Raw genomic sequence first — 15,626 nt, forward strand, 5'->3', positions numbered from 1 at the left:
CAGTGAGGAGGAAGAGGAGGAAGTGGCGGAGGAGGAGGAGGAGGAGGAGGAGGAGGAGCAGCAGCAGCAGCAGCAGCAGCAGCAGCCTGAGGAGGAGCAGCAGCCTGAGGAGGAGGAGGAGGAGCAGGTAGTGGTGGTGGTGGTGGAAGAGGAGGACTCCGGGAGGGGGAGTCAGGAGACGTGAAGGAGAAGTTTAAAGATTGATCTACAAGGTTATGAATCTACAGCTTCTCTTGCTGCTTGTGAGAATTCTTCACTCTCATCGTCCAGACCAGCCGATAGACTTCGCTTCTGTTGATCCAGTCAGATCCTCCCCTTCCTCCCGCTCTCCATTCTCCCGTCTTCTTCTTCTCACCACTTTTTCGCCCTCCGTACTGGCGCAGCGGCAGGCATGAGAGGTGACGCACAGGCGACATTCGGGGGGGGTTCGTCCAGTTGCCTCCATGACCTGCAGGGCCTCAGCTGGGGCTAGTCATGCTCGAGAGCTTCACCTGCTCCTCTACTGGACTTGTCCAGCCGTCAGAGATTGACGTTCCTTTCTCCTTGTTGTCAAGCGCCCTGAACATTCGCATCAACCCTCTACTCTCCTCTTTTCTCCCTCTCCTCTCCTCTTTTCTCCCTCTCCTCTCCTCTCCTCTTTTCTCCCTGTCCTCTCCTCTCCTCTTTTCTCCCTGTCCTCTCCTCTCCTCTTTTCTCCCTGTCCTCTCCTCTCCTCTTTTCTCCCTGTCCTCTCCTCTCCTCTTGTCTCCCTGTCCTCTCCTTGTGGGGCCTCCTCTTCAGCTCCTTGAATCAACTCTTGTTGAGCTGGTTCTAATATCTCCATTTCAACTCCCTCCCCTCCCCTCCCCTCCCCTCCCCTCCCTCTCCCCTCCCCTCTCCTCCTCTCGTCTCCTTTCGTCTTCTCACCTCATCCGATACTTTTCAATCAGTAGACTTCTCTGTTTCTGGTCCAGCGGCGTTGACTCCAGCGACACCTCGTACCTGCTCATACCTGCTTAACCTCGCTCCATCCAAGGAGGACTTCCTCCATCTTTCCTCCGCACCCCTCTACTCCTCCATGCTCCTCCTTCCTCCCCCCTCCCCCTCCCCCCTCCTTCCACTCACGCTCCATCCTTGGTGAGCGGCTCGATGACCACATTCCCAAAGACGTCAGGGGCCTTTCGTCTGCCCTCACCAATATCGGAGCATGCAATCTGATATCAAGCAAGCCGAGAGCATACAATAGACGAGAGGACCTGGTCAGTTTGAAGAAATTTGAAGAGAGGAGAGAAGGGATGCATAAAGCTGGGGGGGGAGAGGAAGGGACTTATAGGAGAGGGACGAGGAGATTGAGGGATCAGGGAGGGAGGGAGGGAGGGAGGGAGGGCGGGCGGGCGGGCGAGAGGGAAGAAGGGAGGGAAGAAGGGAGGGAGGAGGGAGCGAGCGAGCGAGCGAGGGCGGGAGGGCGAGAGGGAGCGAGGGAGGGAAGGAGGGAAGGAGGGAGCGGGAGGGAGCGAGGGAGGGAGGGAGGGAGGGAGGGAGGGAGGGAGGGAGGGAGGGAGGGAGGGAGGGAAGATGGGAGCAGTTCTCTACCAAGAGGTCATAGGCGATCTCGTCAGTGACCACCGAGTCGTTGTTGTACCGAGGGTGCTGCTTCACAAACTTGCGAATCCATGCGCTGGTGGTGATGACGTGTCACCTCTAGCAGGCGAAGCGAAAAACAAGAGAAGATGGACGTACGAGGCAGTCAAAAGGTCACCCTTGGCTCTCTTCTCCAGCAGCATCGCATATCGTCTGCTCATCGTGATCAGCGTCATCATCATCGTCATCATCATCGTCATCATCATCATCATCATCATCATCATCATCATCATCATCATCATCATCATCATCATCATCATCATCATCATCATCATCATCATCATCATCATCTCCATCATCATCATCATCATCATCATCATCATCATCATCATTTCTTTCTCTCCTTTTCCGTCCAGCACAGACCTCACGGAGTCGCGTGTCAGCGTGTCGCATCCGATGTTGTCGAGGTAGGCGAAGACGAGTGGGAGGAGCCCGGGGAAGTGAGTGCCTTTTCCTGTCAGAATCTCGTAGATGCTCATCAGCTCGCACTCGTCGTGCGTCTGTCCGTCCTCGAGCTCCTCAGTGATGGCCATGTGCTTTCGGAACCAGAACTTCCCCTCAGTCGCCGCGTCGCGTCGGTGAGCCTCCTGCATGTTCTTGTCGACCTTGGAGAGAGGCATGTAGAGGTTGAGCCGGAAGTAGAGCAGCACTCGCGAGATCAGCACCGTCATCACCGTGAAGGCTGCGTTCTCAAAGTCTGTCAGCTGCACCTCCATCGAGCGGAACTCGACGCGCCAGCCAACGTCGCTGCCGGGAGGAGGAGGTTTCCAGCGCACCGTCTGCCAGTTGGTTGACTGAATGTTCTCAAAGTGGTCGGTGGAGTCGGAGTCGGGGATGTGAATCCGCTCGCTGTAGATGACCAGCGGGTCCCGCACGAAGAGATGAGCGATGTGCCTTGCGAGCTTCTTGTCGATGCCGGCGGCGATCAGAGTCTCGTAGGAAGTCTCGTCAATGGGGCAGGGAATGTCGTTGTACTTGTCCAGCGAGGAGGTCGGGTCTGATCCCTGCTTGCAGTCGCAGATGTAGGAGGAGATAGATTCGTACCTCGACTTGGGCAGAGCTCTTGCGCCTCCTCCTGCCATCCATCCCATCTGCCCCTTGTGCGAGGGAGCACACACCTCCAGCCCTCGCTCCTGCGGCGTCCGGTCGTCAACGGAAGCAGCGATGGTAGCCCAGCGGACGTCAGTGTCTGCCAGCCTTCCCTTAAGGATGGGGGTGGAGGCAGACAGGGCGAGCATGATTGGGGTGAGGACCGCAAGCTGATCGTAGAGATGACGCGACTCGTGGATGTCGCGAGCCTGAAAAGTGACTTGCAAGCAGCACATGCCCATGCCAAATGCCATGCAGTCCATCTCGATCGTGTGCCGTCGCGGGCAAGTCCAGTTGTCGAAGCCAGACATGCGAAGAGGCTCGTCGGGGTTGGGGATGGTCTCGTTGGCGCACCTCTCTTCCGTCTTGGAGTCCAAGAACAAGGGCACTTTGATGTTCACCTTTGATCCCCTCCTCTTCCGGATGTTTCCGGTCAGCGTCGCGAACCTCGGGTGTCCGTTGATGACGGCATCAGAGCAAGTGTCCGACTGAGCGACGGGGCCGTTGGGCTCTGTGGGAGGGTCAGTGAAGTCTTGCGTGCCCATCATAGGGAAGGCGGTGATGGTGGGGACGATCTCGTCCTTACTCAGAGCCGCGAGGATCCTCCTTCTCCTCAACCGCATCGACAGCTCCACTCTGCGCAGATCGCGCACAAACCCTCCAAATGGCATCCTGGGAGTGCCTTCAATCATCCATGCCCCGTACTCCGGGTGCCATGCGCATGCCTCCTTGCGGTTGTCCGACCTCCCGCTCTTGTCCTCTCTACCCCTCAGGGTTTCGAGCACTTCAGCCCCGCGCAGAGAGATCCTCACCTTCTTGTTCTCTCTATCAACCTTGAGAATCTGATACTCCAGCTCTTCCCCCCACAGCAGCTTCTCGCCGTTTCTTCCCTTGTGCGCGTAGTAGGTGTGAATGAACTGCAAGACACCATGCTCGCGCACGTAGCTGAGCCAAGGCAGCGAGTCCTCCCACATCAAGGGAGTCCCCTGAACAAGCAGTCCTCCCCCCCTCAACCGTTCCATTCTTCCTCGCGCAGACCAAAGCTTGCTTGAGAGGGAGGAGCTTCGCTCGCCCCCCCTGGACCGAAGGGAGGAAGAACGAGAAGCTTTCAGCGCCTGACGAGATGCCGAGGAAGAGCCAAGATAACCCTCCATGGAGCTCGAGAGCGAGCAGCAACGATCGGAGCGACAAACTTGGTCAGCCTCCAACAAGAGCGACTCGTGGCTGAGACGGTCAGGCAGGGCAGGGAGAGAGACTGGAAGCTCAGGAGAGCAGAGAGAGGGGGAGGGGGACAGAGCAGCGTGGGCCCTCACTACAAGCATGACGAGCGGCAACAAATGCCAGCCCGCCATGGTTGCGGCTGCAGGAGCACAGAGGAAGGGGTGATTAGGGTAGGGGTTGGTAAAACGAAAGAGGAAAAATGGGGGTACTATGGGGGGAAAAGAGGGGTGATACAAGATAAGGGGGGGTGGTAGTCGAGGAGGCTTAAAGGGCTTGGTGGACGAGTGAATGATGATGCCAGTGAGTGATGTACTTGAAGCACTTGAAGCACTAGAAGCTTCAAGTGCTTCAAGTGCTTCAAGTGCTTCTAGTACATCAAGTGCTTCTAGTACATCAAGTGCTTCTAGTACATCAAGTGCTTCTAGTACATCAAGTGCTTCTAGTACATCAAGTGCTTCTAGTGCTTCTAGTACATCACGTGCTTCTAGTACATCAAGTGCTTCTAGTACATCAAGTGCTTCTAGTGCTTCTAGTACATCAAGTGCTTCTAGTACATCACGTGCTTCTAGTACATCAAGTGCTTCTAGTACATCACGTGCTTCTAGTACATCAAGTGCTTCTAGTACATCAAGTGCTTCTAGTACATCAAGTGCTTCAAGTGCTTCATCTCTCCATCTCTCTTTCAGTGCTTCATCACTTCTTTTGCATCTTGTCGCGTGATGCAGGTCGAGCAGTTTGACAAAATTTTGAAAAACGGGGAAGGAGGAGGCAACTAGAGTGGAGAGAGACATGGTCGACGTAGAAGGGAGATGAGAACCTCAAACTGGCTCCTGGCAGCGCTACGAGATGTTTCGCATACCAGAGTAGTGGAGGAAGAGCTCCAGAGCGAGGAAAGAGCCTAACAAACAATCGAGCAGTTAAGCGAAGGGCTACAGCAGTGACGACAAGACCCACAGGCATTCGGCAGGGAGGAGAGAGCGGCTGCCTTGAAGAAGAGCGAGGGGAACCTCACCCAGGGCCTGTTCCTCGCGTCACTGCAGGCTCTCACTACCTGGCGCTTTGACCTGCTTCCGTGCTTGCGCTCGAGGAACCAGCCGATAGGAAACTTGACGCTCGTGTAGCAGAAACCCGCAAACCCGCCTGAGAGGACGGCAGCGCCAGACACAAGAGCGACGTGACGGTCCAGCAGCAGTTGCCGCCCCTGCCGAGCATCACGACCAAGATGCGAGCAAGGGACGAGAGGATCGCGCTGACCTCAAGCAGCTCTGCCACCTGCCGCGTGCTTGTCTGCTTGCAAGCCTCGTACCCCCCGAAGAAGGCGCCGAAGGCAAGTGAGTCCTTGAGCAACTGCGGGTCCCAGTCACACTCGCCCTTGACCGTCTCTTGGCTCGGCTCCCACCGTCATGGCCGCGGCGGACCAGTGCTTCGGGAGGAAGAGGCGGCGGAGGGCTGGGAGGGAGAGCGAGGGCGACGAGCCTCTCGGCTGATTGTAATACGCGTTGAGAATGATCTTGGTGGGGGCCGAGACGATGCCGTGAGCCGCACCTGCAGCACATCCGTAGCCCATCACCTCGCGGAACGTCTGGCGGTGATGTGAGACGCGGAAGTAAACAGACTGTGAAAGTGAGGAGAGACCTGAAAGAAGAGCGGAGCTCCTGCCTGCTCTATATTAGGAGAAGGCCATTCGATGCAGAGTTGATACGGGCTGACGTGACCTGCAGCTTGTCATGCCTCGGCTGTCGAGACTCTCACACTGCATCTCACTGTACACTGAGTAAAGTGTCATGCTGCTCATCGCGCTCCCCATGTACGCTGGCAATGCCCTCTTGACGACCCCGCACAGTCCTTCACGTTGGAGGACATGCCGTAGATAATCAGTGAGTGTCTTCTCCTGGAGCTTGGCGGCATCTTTGAAGCGTTGGAGCCAGCTGTAGTGGGGGTGCGAGGGTTTGAAGGCCTTGAAGGACATCACCCGAACCAGAGTCTTGAGCTTCACCATCATCACGCTCCTGATGATCGCAAGAAATCCAGCTGATGGCTCCATCGCTCGCTCCCCTTGATCCATCGTTCTCTTCCCCCGCCTCTTCTCCTCCACTCTCTCCTCCACTCCCCTCCCTCTCTCCTCCTTCACTCCCCTCCCTCTCTTCTCCCTCCCCTCCCTCTCCTTCGGTATGCCCGACTAGGCGGCAAGCTCTTGCTTGTATGGTGAGCTACTACCCACCCCCTTTCTTATCATGGAGACTACCCCCTACTAGATCTCTTCAGCACCCACCCTGATCTAGCCTTTATTTGTTGGGGTACTCACCTATACATTTCTCGCTAATGATGGAGCCAATGTGGTAAAGCATAGCAACGGGCGCGAGGGAGACGGAGGAGCAGGAGCAGGAGCAGGAGCAGGAGCAGGAGCAGGAGCAGGAGCAGGAGCAGGAGCAGGAGCAGGAGCAGGAGCAGGAGCAGGAGCAGGAGGAGCAGGAAGATCAAGATGAGGATCAAGAGGTCAGGTGAGATGACGAGGTGCTCGAGACGGTCTGGAGATCGAATGTTCATGATCGGCTTTCTTCTCCTCGTACTTGGCTCATGCGATGGAGGCGAGCAGATCTTCAGGCGAAGCTTGCTGTATGCTCCCTCCCGCAACTGCAGCGACTACAGTAGTCCCGATGACTCGCCTGCCGTGGCGATTCTGGAACCGCTGAACCATACTCTCATCACCCATGCCAACATGCGCCTTGTCGTATGCATGAAACATGTCCCTGCCGTTGGAGCCATTTCGGCATGGCTGCATGTTGTGGAATCGTCTAGAGAGAGTCGTTCAGCAGAGAGTCGTTCAGCAGAGAGTCGTTCAGCAGAGAGTCGTTCAGCAGAGAGTCGTTCAGCAAACCCCGTACGGCTGGGAGAGGAAGAGAGCAGAATCGAGGTGCGGCTTGTCTTGTCAAAAGCTCACGGCTGAGAGTTGAGAAGTGGCAGGACGTGCCAGCAGGAAACTATGAGGCTTTCGTGGAGGTCCTGGGAGCAGATGAGAACCTCCTCCTGTCCTCCTCGCGCACCTTCTTCAAGGTCGAATCCCCTGCCAGAGAGCGGCCCAACCTTTCTCCTCCTCGTTGTGGGAGCGACTGTGAGAGCGACGAGTGGCCCATACTGAAGCACGTCCGAGCCATGGCGCGAACTCGGCACAGCCCCAAGGGAGAAAAAGGGAGAAGACTGATGGATCAGAATGTGTGTGGGCAGGACGGTTGGGCTCCAGTGAGCGTAAACGAAGTGATCTCTTCCTTTCTCGCCTCCGAGTGGTACAAGGCCGAACACCAAGGTCTCCATTCTCCCGCCTGCTCTCCTTCTCAACCTCGCTACCTCTTTCAGCCTGGCAGGGCGACGAGCGTGTGACGTCGATGGTGTTCGATCCTGACTTGAGCAACGAGCACGAGAACGTCTTGAGGGCGATGCTAGCGGGAACCAACAGGAAGGTGAGAAGGAACTTGAGGAGACATCCATACATCACGTGGCCGTAGATCAACATCTTTCGTTCCCTCCCCAAGGATGTCGAATGGTTCAAGTCAATCCTACAGCTCTCGAGCCTTTCCCAGCTGCATGTCATGTGCGAGCAGTCATGGGGAAGGGAATTCGGACCTAGTCTCGCTGTGCAGCAGGTTATCTCTCTCCCCTAGACTGCACCGCCTCACCTGCTGCAGCATGACGCCTTGACTGAATGTGCTGCGATGAACCTCTCCCTCATGGCGTCACTTGCGAAGAATTGCTCGCGCTTCTGTCAGCAGCATCGAGGTACCTTGCGAGCGATCGACCTTGATCGCCTCACTCAGCTCAGCTGCCCCTGAGACGACCGACAAATGGCAGCCCATGAAGGACGGGGAGGGTTGTGGGAGGCATTGCAACAAGATGAATCAGATCTTCAAGCACTACATGGTGAACCCGCCTCTTGATCTACTTCTCTCAATCTCAGTTACGCTAGGAGGATGCCATGTCTGTGAACGAGAAGGTGATAGGTGAGGCAAGCTGGGAGCTGGTGGCTTTCGTGCTGCTGGGACTCACTTGTAAGTGTCTTTCTGCTTGCACAGTTGTAGCGGAGAGGAGGGAGGAAGGAGAATCTGCGTGTGTCCTGTTGGAGGGAAATCATAGAGCCATCCCTCTGCTGCGTGTCGTGCGCATGCTCGAGCGTGAGAGTCAGCCACAAACTCAACTGCAGCTGGACAAGGTGCGAATAGAAGCGTATCTGGGGATATCAGCCTACATGCGGAACTCAACTTTCTTCTATGGAGTAGCTGCTGGGCTAGAGCGAACGCGATGAAGTGGAAATTGATTCTTAGTACCGTCCGATGATCGGTCGGATCTGCGACTGAGACGACGCCAGGCCTACTATCTACCGTACAAGAATACATGCTGTTACAGCTGTTCTTCGACTTGTGTTACCCCTCATGTCTGGATGCTTGGGTTTCACATCCTAGCATACAGTCTATCTCTCATGTGCTCCTCAATTCTGGTTTCGTGTGCATTAAACTCGGTCTTGAGCAAAAACTGTCTTGTTACAACTGAGGTCGATGTGATGTCTGCGTGACTTTGGACTAGTACAAGTCTAACAAACTTGTATTCCGTCACGCGGGGCCCCGCGGCGGCCCCGGCCCGGCGGCCCGGGCGGCCGGCTCAGCGGCTCGGGCCGCGGACACTTGCACTGAAGCCTCTTTTTTTTTGTTTTCCACTTCCCAGCAGCCTCGAAGCTGGTGGTTGCGATGATGCTGAGGCTGATGCTGCTGCTGCTGATGATGATGATGATGAGAGACTCAGCCTGTCACTCCCGTGAGTATCACCTGTCTGCTTGTGTCTCGAACTGAAGTATCCTACTGCTGTCAGTGTTCCCCTGGGAGAATGTCTCGCTTAGCGTGCAACAGTGCGAGCTCAGCAAGGACTGGAATGTCATCGTAAGTCAGCTGAGCTCGGGTGAAATCCTGACAGGAGGGCTTGGGATACTCATGGATGTAGGAAGGTAAAAGCAACTACTCCTCTCGCTGCTGCTTGCTGCTGCTCTTGTTCCTGGCCGACCGTCACATTTCATCTCCTGCCATTTATCCCTGGTGGCAGGTTTGAGGTCTGGGTGTGCGACTACGAGAGCGCCTGCGTCAGTCATGTGATCGATGCCGCCTGCTTTGTTTACGATGAGAGGAACAAAAGCTTCCTGCCCTGGGGCTTTCAAACCTCCCTAAACCTTTTTGTTGTACGCTCTGCGTCTGCTTTGCTTCTTGCAGTGATTCCTTGCCCAGGGAACTGTAGGTAGGAGCGAACCATGCCCAAGGTCTCGTCTATACCCTCCGGCTCCTCTCTCTGCCTTGACCTCTACCATCTCTGGCGCTCCCTATGGTAATGGCATCTACGTCGTATCGTCCTCTGGCGCTTGCTGCTCCGAGCGCGCGTGGAACGCCTTTGACTTTATCAGCAACTCATCAGTGATCAACTTCTGGACGACACAGTCACCAGACTTCTACTCCTTGGCGACAGGCGAGTACACTCGGTATCCTCCCACCATCACCACCACAGGCATCGCCTGTGCAGGCGAGTGGCTGCAGATCTCGCTTCCTGTCCCCATCTACCTACAGGAGTATGTCTTGTACACCCGAGCCAACGACCTCTACAGGGGGCCGAGGAAGTTTTGGATCCTCGGCTCCAACGACGGGTTGGAGTGGTCTGTGGTAGACTCGCAGGACAACGTGACGGGCTATACAGAAGCAGGGAAGAGCATAGCAGTGGAAGAGGCTCAGAGGTACAGCCACTACAGGATCGTCGTGAACGAGAACAACGGAGAGTACTGGGTCAGCATCAGCTGGTGGAAGCTGCTCGGTGTTGAGAACAAGGAAGAAGAACCTCGTCTATACCCTCCGGCTCCTCTCTCACAGCGGCCGCTGAGTCGGCGGAGCCATCGTCCAATCAGGCCCGGGAGATACTCGGCGGCAGATCGGCACCGTACAACGGCCGTGACCACCAGTGGGCCAGCCAGTGCCACCCGGCCCGCACTGCCCGCAGTCAAATGATGCGGCTGCCTGTGGCATTCCTTTCAGTGATATCATACCGTACTGAGTCATATCATAGTAGTATCACGTTACTACATGGCTGAACTTTCAACATCCAAACTTCAAGTTCACTCTGTGCTGAGCCTCGCGGCCTGCACTGCCGCAGGCCGGCGGCAAGTACGGGCCCCCGGGGTCGCCGTCACGAGTCACCGTACGGTCACCCGCGGCCCGGCCCGGCGGGCCCGGGGTGACAGTGACTCGGACCCGGGGTGACCGGCGCCCGGCCCCGGGCCCTGGGCCTGGCAAGCCCGTTGTCGGAACGGAAGTCCGACAAGTTGCGGCCGGGCCGCCGGACTCGGACCGGCGGGAAGCTCAGGCTCGACTCGTCGGACGCCGCCTCCGGACCGCGAGGCGGAAGCGGAAGACAGAGCGGAAGAGCGTTGTTGCCGCCCTTATCAAAAAAAAAAAAACTATTGTAGATGTACATCATTATAACCATTATAAAAATACTTATTGCCAAGTTAGAGGTCGTATCTCGATGGCCTACCCCCAGTGCTTTTACCCCATCAGCTACGCCTGATACCATCCAGGCAAATGGACCCCACCTCTCCTCAGAGACTACCCCCCTTGGTAGCTCCCATGGTCGGTCGTAACGTGGCGACCTCATGTCAGATAGAGGGGGTGATGGGGGGGTAGTGGTAACAAGCGAAGAGATGCGAGTTGCAGGGGCCGGGCCCGTTCACATAAAAGTAATTTAATTCTGATTACACTTAAAACAAAAAGGATGAAAAAGAATCATTTCAATTGAAGATACAATCACCAGATTGCTCGGAGGTACGAACCAGGTCGTCAAAGAAACCTCGTCCGCCTGCCCCGTGTACCCCGCACTCCGAGCCTCCAACAGCCCCTGCCTACCCCACCCCCCCTGGGCAGAACTCACGTACATTTTCACCCCTACCCCTAATTCAATCTACAAGTAATATAATTTTATATATATTTGTAGTTGTAGCGACGGCCTGATCCAGAACAAGGTTAATTTGGATCGTTTCGACTTTGGCTGTCGTAGTGCTGACGCTCAAAATTTAATAATTATTTTTCCTTTCTGTAGAATTTATAATAGTATTTTCAACCTCGTGACTTGATTTTCATATATATTTATACATCTTAATAAGTGTATATATTCTTCGAATCACGAATTCCAGATCACAACGAGTCGAAAATTATGGTACTGTTATCTACAGAACTCATGTTTTACACTTGATTTTAGATTTGGAAACTGTATATTCCCAACCGTTGTTTGCTCGGGATGATTTCAAATTTTGCACAAGAAGAAGCCACAAAACCTCCCTTGTAAAGTTTGATTTTATCTTAATAATAACATTATTGATACACAAGGTTTTTAAAAGTTTTCTTCTCAGGTACTACCATTGTACCCGCGTCAGGGTCCCCCAACTACCCACCCCTCACCTCTCAATTCACTCCCCCACCCCCCGTGACTTTCCTTGACCGGTGCTTTTGGAGCCATGGTCGTAACTTCAAGCCATGACATGTGCATGGTGTCAGGGATATCACCGGTGATAGTGATAACCCCCACTAATCCTTAACTACCCACCCTAATCTATCTTCGATGCCGACATATGGTAGGGTGTTTTTTACCTATTGGTGTCATAGTACCCGCTTGATCATAGACGCCATATCAAAAGTACCGGTGCCTTGGACTCCGAAGTACCCACCAGGGAAATTATTTCCCAGTACCCACTGTGATAGGCACCCACCCTTCCTTCACGGCCTCCGCCTACTCCGGTCGCTTAAGCAGATGGCGGGAGTGAACGACACAAGGAGGGTGCGGAGGGGAGGGGAGAAGGAGGAGGAGGACAGTGATCAGATGAGCTCGATGAGATACGGATTGAACTCTAAGTTTCTTCCCAAGTGAGGAGGGGCATTCACGGTGGAAACTTTGGAGGTTGTCAAGCCGAGCAATACGAGCAGAGCATGGACAATCGTTAATAACAGCATCTGAATGTCTGAGTGTAAACTTGAATGGTAACGATTCTGAGGACGATCAGAATGCAATCAATCCTACTGATGTTGTTATGGTCTATGTAGTGATGGCATACTGATTTTATCATCGTCCAAGTTATAGTAAGGGAATAACTTGCTGACATGAACGGTGACGTGACGAAACTTGAGTGTTTGTACTCTGCAAGATTGTATCATGCGATGTTTTGCTGTATATCAGATGCTCAACTTGATCAGAGGAGGGTACACGTGTAGTTTGAGGCGGGAGACAGTGATAGACGAGGGTGCTTGTGGATCGAGATGACAATGACAAGGTTGAGAGCAGGAGAGGGAGACATGAGGTCGACATCCCCTTACTTCTACGATGATTACTCGGGTGACATGCACTCGAAGCCCATCTTCATTCCGGACGAGGACGTGACGCTTTCTGAGCTCTTGGGGCCACCTTCAATCGAGATCGTCAACGACAGCCCAGACGCAGACTGCGGCATCGATGAGAATCTTTCTTTGCTGTTTCCCATCCTCCAAGACAACAGCCTCGAAAACAATGTGAGCCAGAAGACTGGTGGAGAATGCTTCGAACCGAACTTCTCCATCGTGACGGAGGTAGAAGGAAGAGGAGTGCAGCTCCTTGAGGCGCTGACTTGATGGTCAGATCTCCATGCCCATCCAGCAGGAATACTTCCAAATCTGCAACGAAAGCGACGCACAAGTAAGGCATTCTTGTTCTGTTTGCTGGAGGCCGATGCTCTTGTTGCAGGAGGAATCCAGCGTGGAGGCGCAGGAGAGCATCTCCAGTCCTCCAGTTACTACTCATATCGAGAACACAACACCAATCCTCAAGTACGCCTTGCCTCCTCGGGTCTCCTTGTTCCTGCCCCTTGCCTTAGCGCTAACGAGCATACAGCATGACCAACAGTCCGTCAGTGTGAACCTGGCTTCTCTTGTCAGCGAACCTGCCAAGGATGTAAGGTCTCCTGCCGAGCGGGTGAGTAGCGACACGAGGTCACAGCGCCTGCTGTTCATGATCTCACATGTCCATCAGAAGCTGGAGTTCGAACCCAAACCTTTTCCTAGCTCCTCCTACAAGCCGATAGAGCGCGTCAGTTTCTAGGTCTCGCTGTTCTTCTCCTTATGCCGATTTTGTCTATCAGCCCCTTGCACCGGCCTACCCTCAAGTCCACCATGGCATGATTCAAGGAGGAACCATGATGTCGGGGTGAGTTGCTTGTCCTTGAAGGCGTCACTGAGGACCGTCATGATGATGATGATGATGATGATGATGATATCGAGGAGAAGGAGGAGGAGGAGGAGGAATCAGCTGACGATATTCTCCTGGCAGGGATCCAATGCTAGTCAAGAAAGAGAAGCTTCCCAAGAGTATGATGCCCTCTTTCAGCTGCCAGCCGTCGGTGTGAACCTTTGGCAGGCAAACGTCCCCCGTCGCTTCCCAAGTGTGCTGGAAATCAGCCCATGTACTGCACCTACGAGTTCTGCCCGAACCCCACGCACACGTCAGGTCAGCCCGACGTGCGTCTCTGTCCTCTCTTGAGAGCAGGGGAACAGGAGGCTCGTGGAAATTTGTGACGGCAGAGACGCGCGCGGGTAACAGGGACTGGACCCAGTACATCGGTCGACTGTTCTAGGAAGGAGGCAGATCGCAGGGGCTGACAGAGACTGGAAGCATGCTTCACCCAGTTTGCGACCAAAGGCGCAATGGAGCGGCTTGGAAGGTATGCTCCCTATCCTGCCTTGCTGCAAGAAGCTGACATGCCATTGCGACGAGGAGAAACAGGCAGGGGCCTGCAGACGCGGATCTCCCTTCGAGGTGACTGGTTGACCTGACCTAAAGCTGTGTTTGCTGAAATGCTTGCAGCCCCAACAAGAAGCGCAGGAAGGATTCCGAGCCTCTGTACGTCTTCTGTTCCTCCCTCGCCCTCTCACGAGACTCTTCAGGAATCATCCCAGCAGTGCGGCTGATCAGCGCTTCCTGCCGTTGGCTGGAGTGGCCAATCTCTCTGCGTCTTTAACTGCCATTGCCAACTGATGGAGCTAATTGATGTCGGCTGAGTGTAATGATTTTAGCGTGTGATATAGCAAGACACGACGTGTGTTGGTGTAGGATAGTAACTTAGTGTGATATGAGTATGTATTTTAAACAAGTGACCTGCTTGCCTTCTCATTTCCTCCCGCTCAGGCGACATATACGCGCGCAACTGCACGAACAGCTACATCTGCAGCCCAAGCCAATCAAGATCTCTACCTCTTCTACGAGGGAATGTAGGTGGAGCCCTTCAAGACTACTAGAATGAATATGGAGCAGATTTCGCTGCAGGGCAACAACTCTGTTATCTGCCTTATTCTTTAGACTCTATCGCGACTCTTGGCCATGGATCTCCTCCAAGGTAGAGGCTCCTCCCGCTACTCCCCTCCTTCCTTCCCCTTCCTCTTCCTCTCCCCTCCCACCTGTCAGCCGCACGAGTGCGTTCCCGCAAACCATCGCAATACCCCCTCTTCCCTTGACCCCACCCCCATACTCACCCTCTCACCCCCTCACCCCCTCACCCCCTCACCCCCTTCCTTCCCTCCAACCACCCCACCCCACCCCACCCCACAAACAGGCGGTACCGCAGGGGGGCAGACAGGGGTGGTAGGCCCGGGGGCCATTCATAAGAGCGAGGACGCGGGGGATGGCGGCAGACAATGAGGGTATTCCGACCCCTCAATCCCCACTTGAACCCGAGCCGCAGCAGCATGCTTGCGGGCGCCACCAGCTTGGAGCAGATCCGCAGCTCCTTCAGCCCCGCCGACTACATGCTGCTCATGCAGCACACGGATGCGGCGATACAACAGATCGACTCCTTCTGTGAGCAGGCACGGAGTATGCAGGGCTGGGGCCTCAGAGACCCGCACATGGCTCAGGAAGCTCGACTGCTCCTCTCCTCCCTTGAGTCCAGTCACAAGATCATCGTCCGCTTGTACAGCCAGGCTGCCGCCTCCTGTGAGACATCTGAAGCTCCCCTGAGGAAGTGGTGGACCGACTGGTCCTCGCTCTGCTCTCAACCCGCTGCCTCCTTGCTGCAGCGCTACACTTCCAGTCGGAGCAGCATCCTCACCACAAGGACGCTGCCGACCTTCTACACCAAGGGCATGACGATCATGCTGGGCTGCCTCCGCAAGAACGGCCTGAGGGTGACGGAGGAGGTGCACCTGGTGCGTGACAGCGAGCAGCATGACCATGAGCCCTGCCTGGGCTTCACCTACCTGATGACTGCAGGAGACCAGCGCACGGCCCAGCTCTACGACGAGGTGATGAAGCTGCGGCGGAAGCAGGGAGCCGTCAAAAGCCTGTTCCACAGCGCAGAGTACAGCGCGGAGCTTGACGATTACATCGCCACGCAGAAGCGCATCTCGCGCTATGCCAGCAGCACGGTCGACATGGCCCAGCCCTACATGCAACAGCTCAGGCAAGACATGAGACACAATCAGGAGCTGTGGGGCGACCGATGGAACCTTGACGTCTCATTCATGATCCACGACGAGCAGAGCAGCGCGGCTTCTGCCTTGCGTTTATCAAATTCGACGACGACGAGACCCTCCAGCGCTATGCTCAGGCCATCGACATGCTGCGCAAGACCGACAGGCTCCCCGTCAACGCTGTCGCCTTGA

General features: G+C 55.1%; 5 protein-coding genes across 5 annotated transcripts; 3 read left to right on the plus strand and 2 right to left on the minus strand.

The window, feature by feature from the left end:
• Window positions 1-176: 176 nt before the first annotated feature.
• Window positions 177-3,731, minus strand: GUITHDRAFT_90550 (hypothetical protein; the record flags this gene model as incomplete). Its single annotated transcript, XM_005821132.1, has 8 exons — window positions 177-291; window positions 356-448; window positions 492-558; window positions 907-981; window positions 1,105-1,193; window positions 1,573-1,657; window positions 1,720-1,773; window positions 1,984-3,731. 8 exons carry the CDS (start codon window positions 3,729-3,731, stop codon window positions 214-216), a joined length of 2,289 nt encoding a protein of 762 aa, XP_005821189.1. The 3' UTR covers window positions 177-213.
• A 1,038-nt stretch (window positions 3,732-4,769) lies between these two features.
• On the minus strand, window positions 4,770-5,995 carry GUITHDRAFT_119627 (hypothetical protein; the record flags this gene model as incomplete). Its single annotated transcript, XM_005821133.1, has 6 exons — window positions 4,770-4,828; window positions 4,885-4,949; window positions 4,995-5,131; window positions 5,185-5,277; window positions 5,330-5,565; window positions 5,683-5,995. The coding sequence occupies 6 exons, from the start codon at window positions 5,993-5,995 to the stop codon at window positions 4,770-4,772; spliced, it is 903 nt and encodes a 300-aa protein (XP_005821190.1).
• A 474-nt stretch (window positions 5,996-6,469) lies between these two features.
• Window positions 6,470-9,959, plus strand: GUITHDRAFT_119628 (hypothetical protein; the record flags this gene model as incomplete). The annotated part of the gene is made up of 11 exons (XM_005821134.1): window positions 6,470-6,844; window positions 6,895-7,234; window positions 7,285-7,388; window positions 7,434-7,571; window positions 7,614-7,704; window positions 7,748-7,845; window positions 7,892-7,973; window positions 8,644-8,733; window positions 8,788-8,920; window positions 9,016-9,061; window positions 9,195-9,959. The coding sequence occupies 11 exons, from the start codon at window positions 6,470-6,472 to the stop codon at window positions 9,957-9,959; spliced, it is 2,262 nt and encodes a 753-aa protein (XP_005821191.1).
• A 2,334-nt stretch (window positions 9,960-12,293) lies between these two features.
• Window positions 12,294-14,004, plus strand: GUITHDRAFT_119629 (hypothetical protein; the record flags this gene model as incomplete). The annotated part of the gene is made up of 12 exons (XM_005821135.1): window positions 12,294-12,563; window positions 12,613-12,669; window positions 12,718-12,819; window positions 12,865-12,945; window positions 13,003-13,059; window positions 13,112-13,176; window positions 13,300-13,337; window positions 13,387-13,471; window positions 13,516-13,589; window positions 13,642-13,690; window positions 13,834-13,869; window positions 13,914-14,004. 12 exons carry the CDS (start codon window positions 12,294-12,296, stop codon window positions 14,002-14,004), a joined length of 1,005 nt encoding a protein of 334 aa, XP_005821192.1.
• A 622-nt stretch (window positions 14,005-14,626) lies between these two features.
• Window positions 14,627-15,626, plus strand: GUITHDRAFT_166278 (hypothetical protein; the record flags this gene model as incomplete). The annotated part of the gene is made up of 1 exon (XM_005821136.1): window positions 14,627-15,626. Exon 1 carries the CDS (start codon window positions 14,661-14,663, stop codon window positions 15,624-15,626), a length of 966 nt encoding a protein of 321 aa, XP_005821193.1. The 5' UTR covers window positions 14,627-14,660.

This window comes from Guillardia theta (assembly GCF_000315625.1).
Source record: "Guillardia theta CCMP2712 unplaced genomic scaffold GUITHscaffold_152, whole genome shotgun sequence".
Classification (NCBI taxonomy): Eukaryota; class Cryptophyceae; order Pyrenomonadales; family Geminigeraceae; genus Guillardia; species Guillardia theta.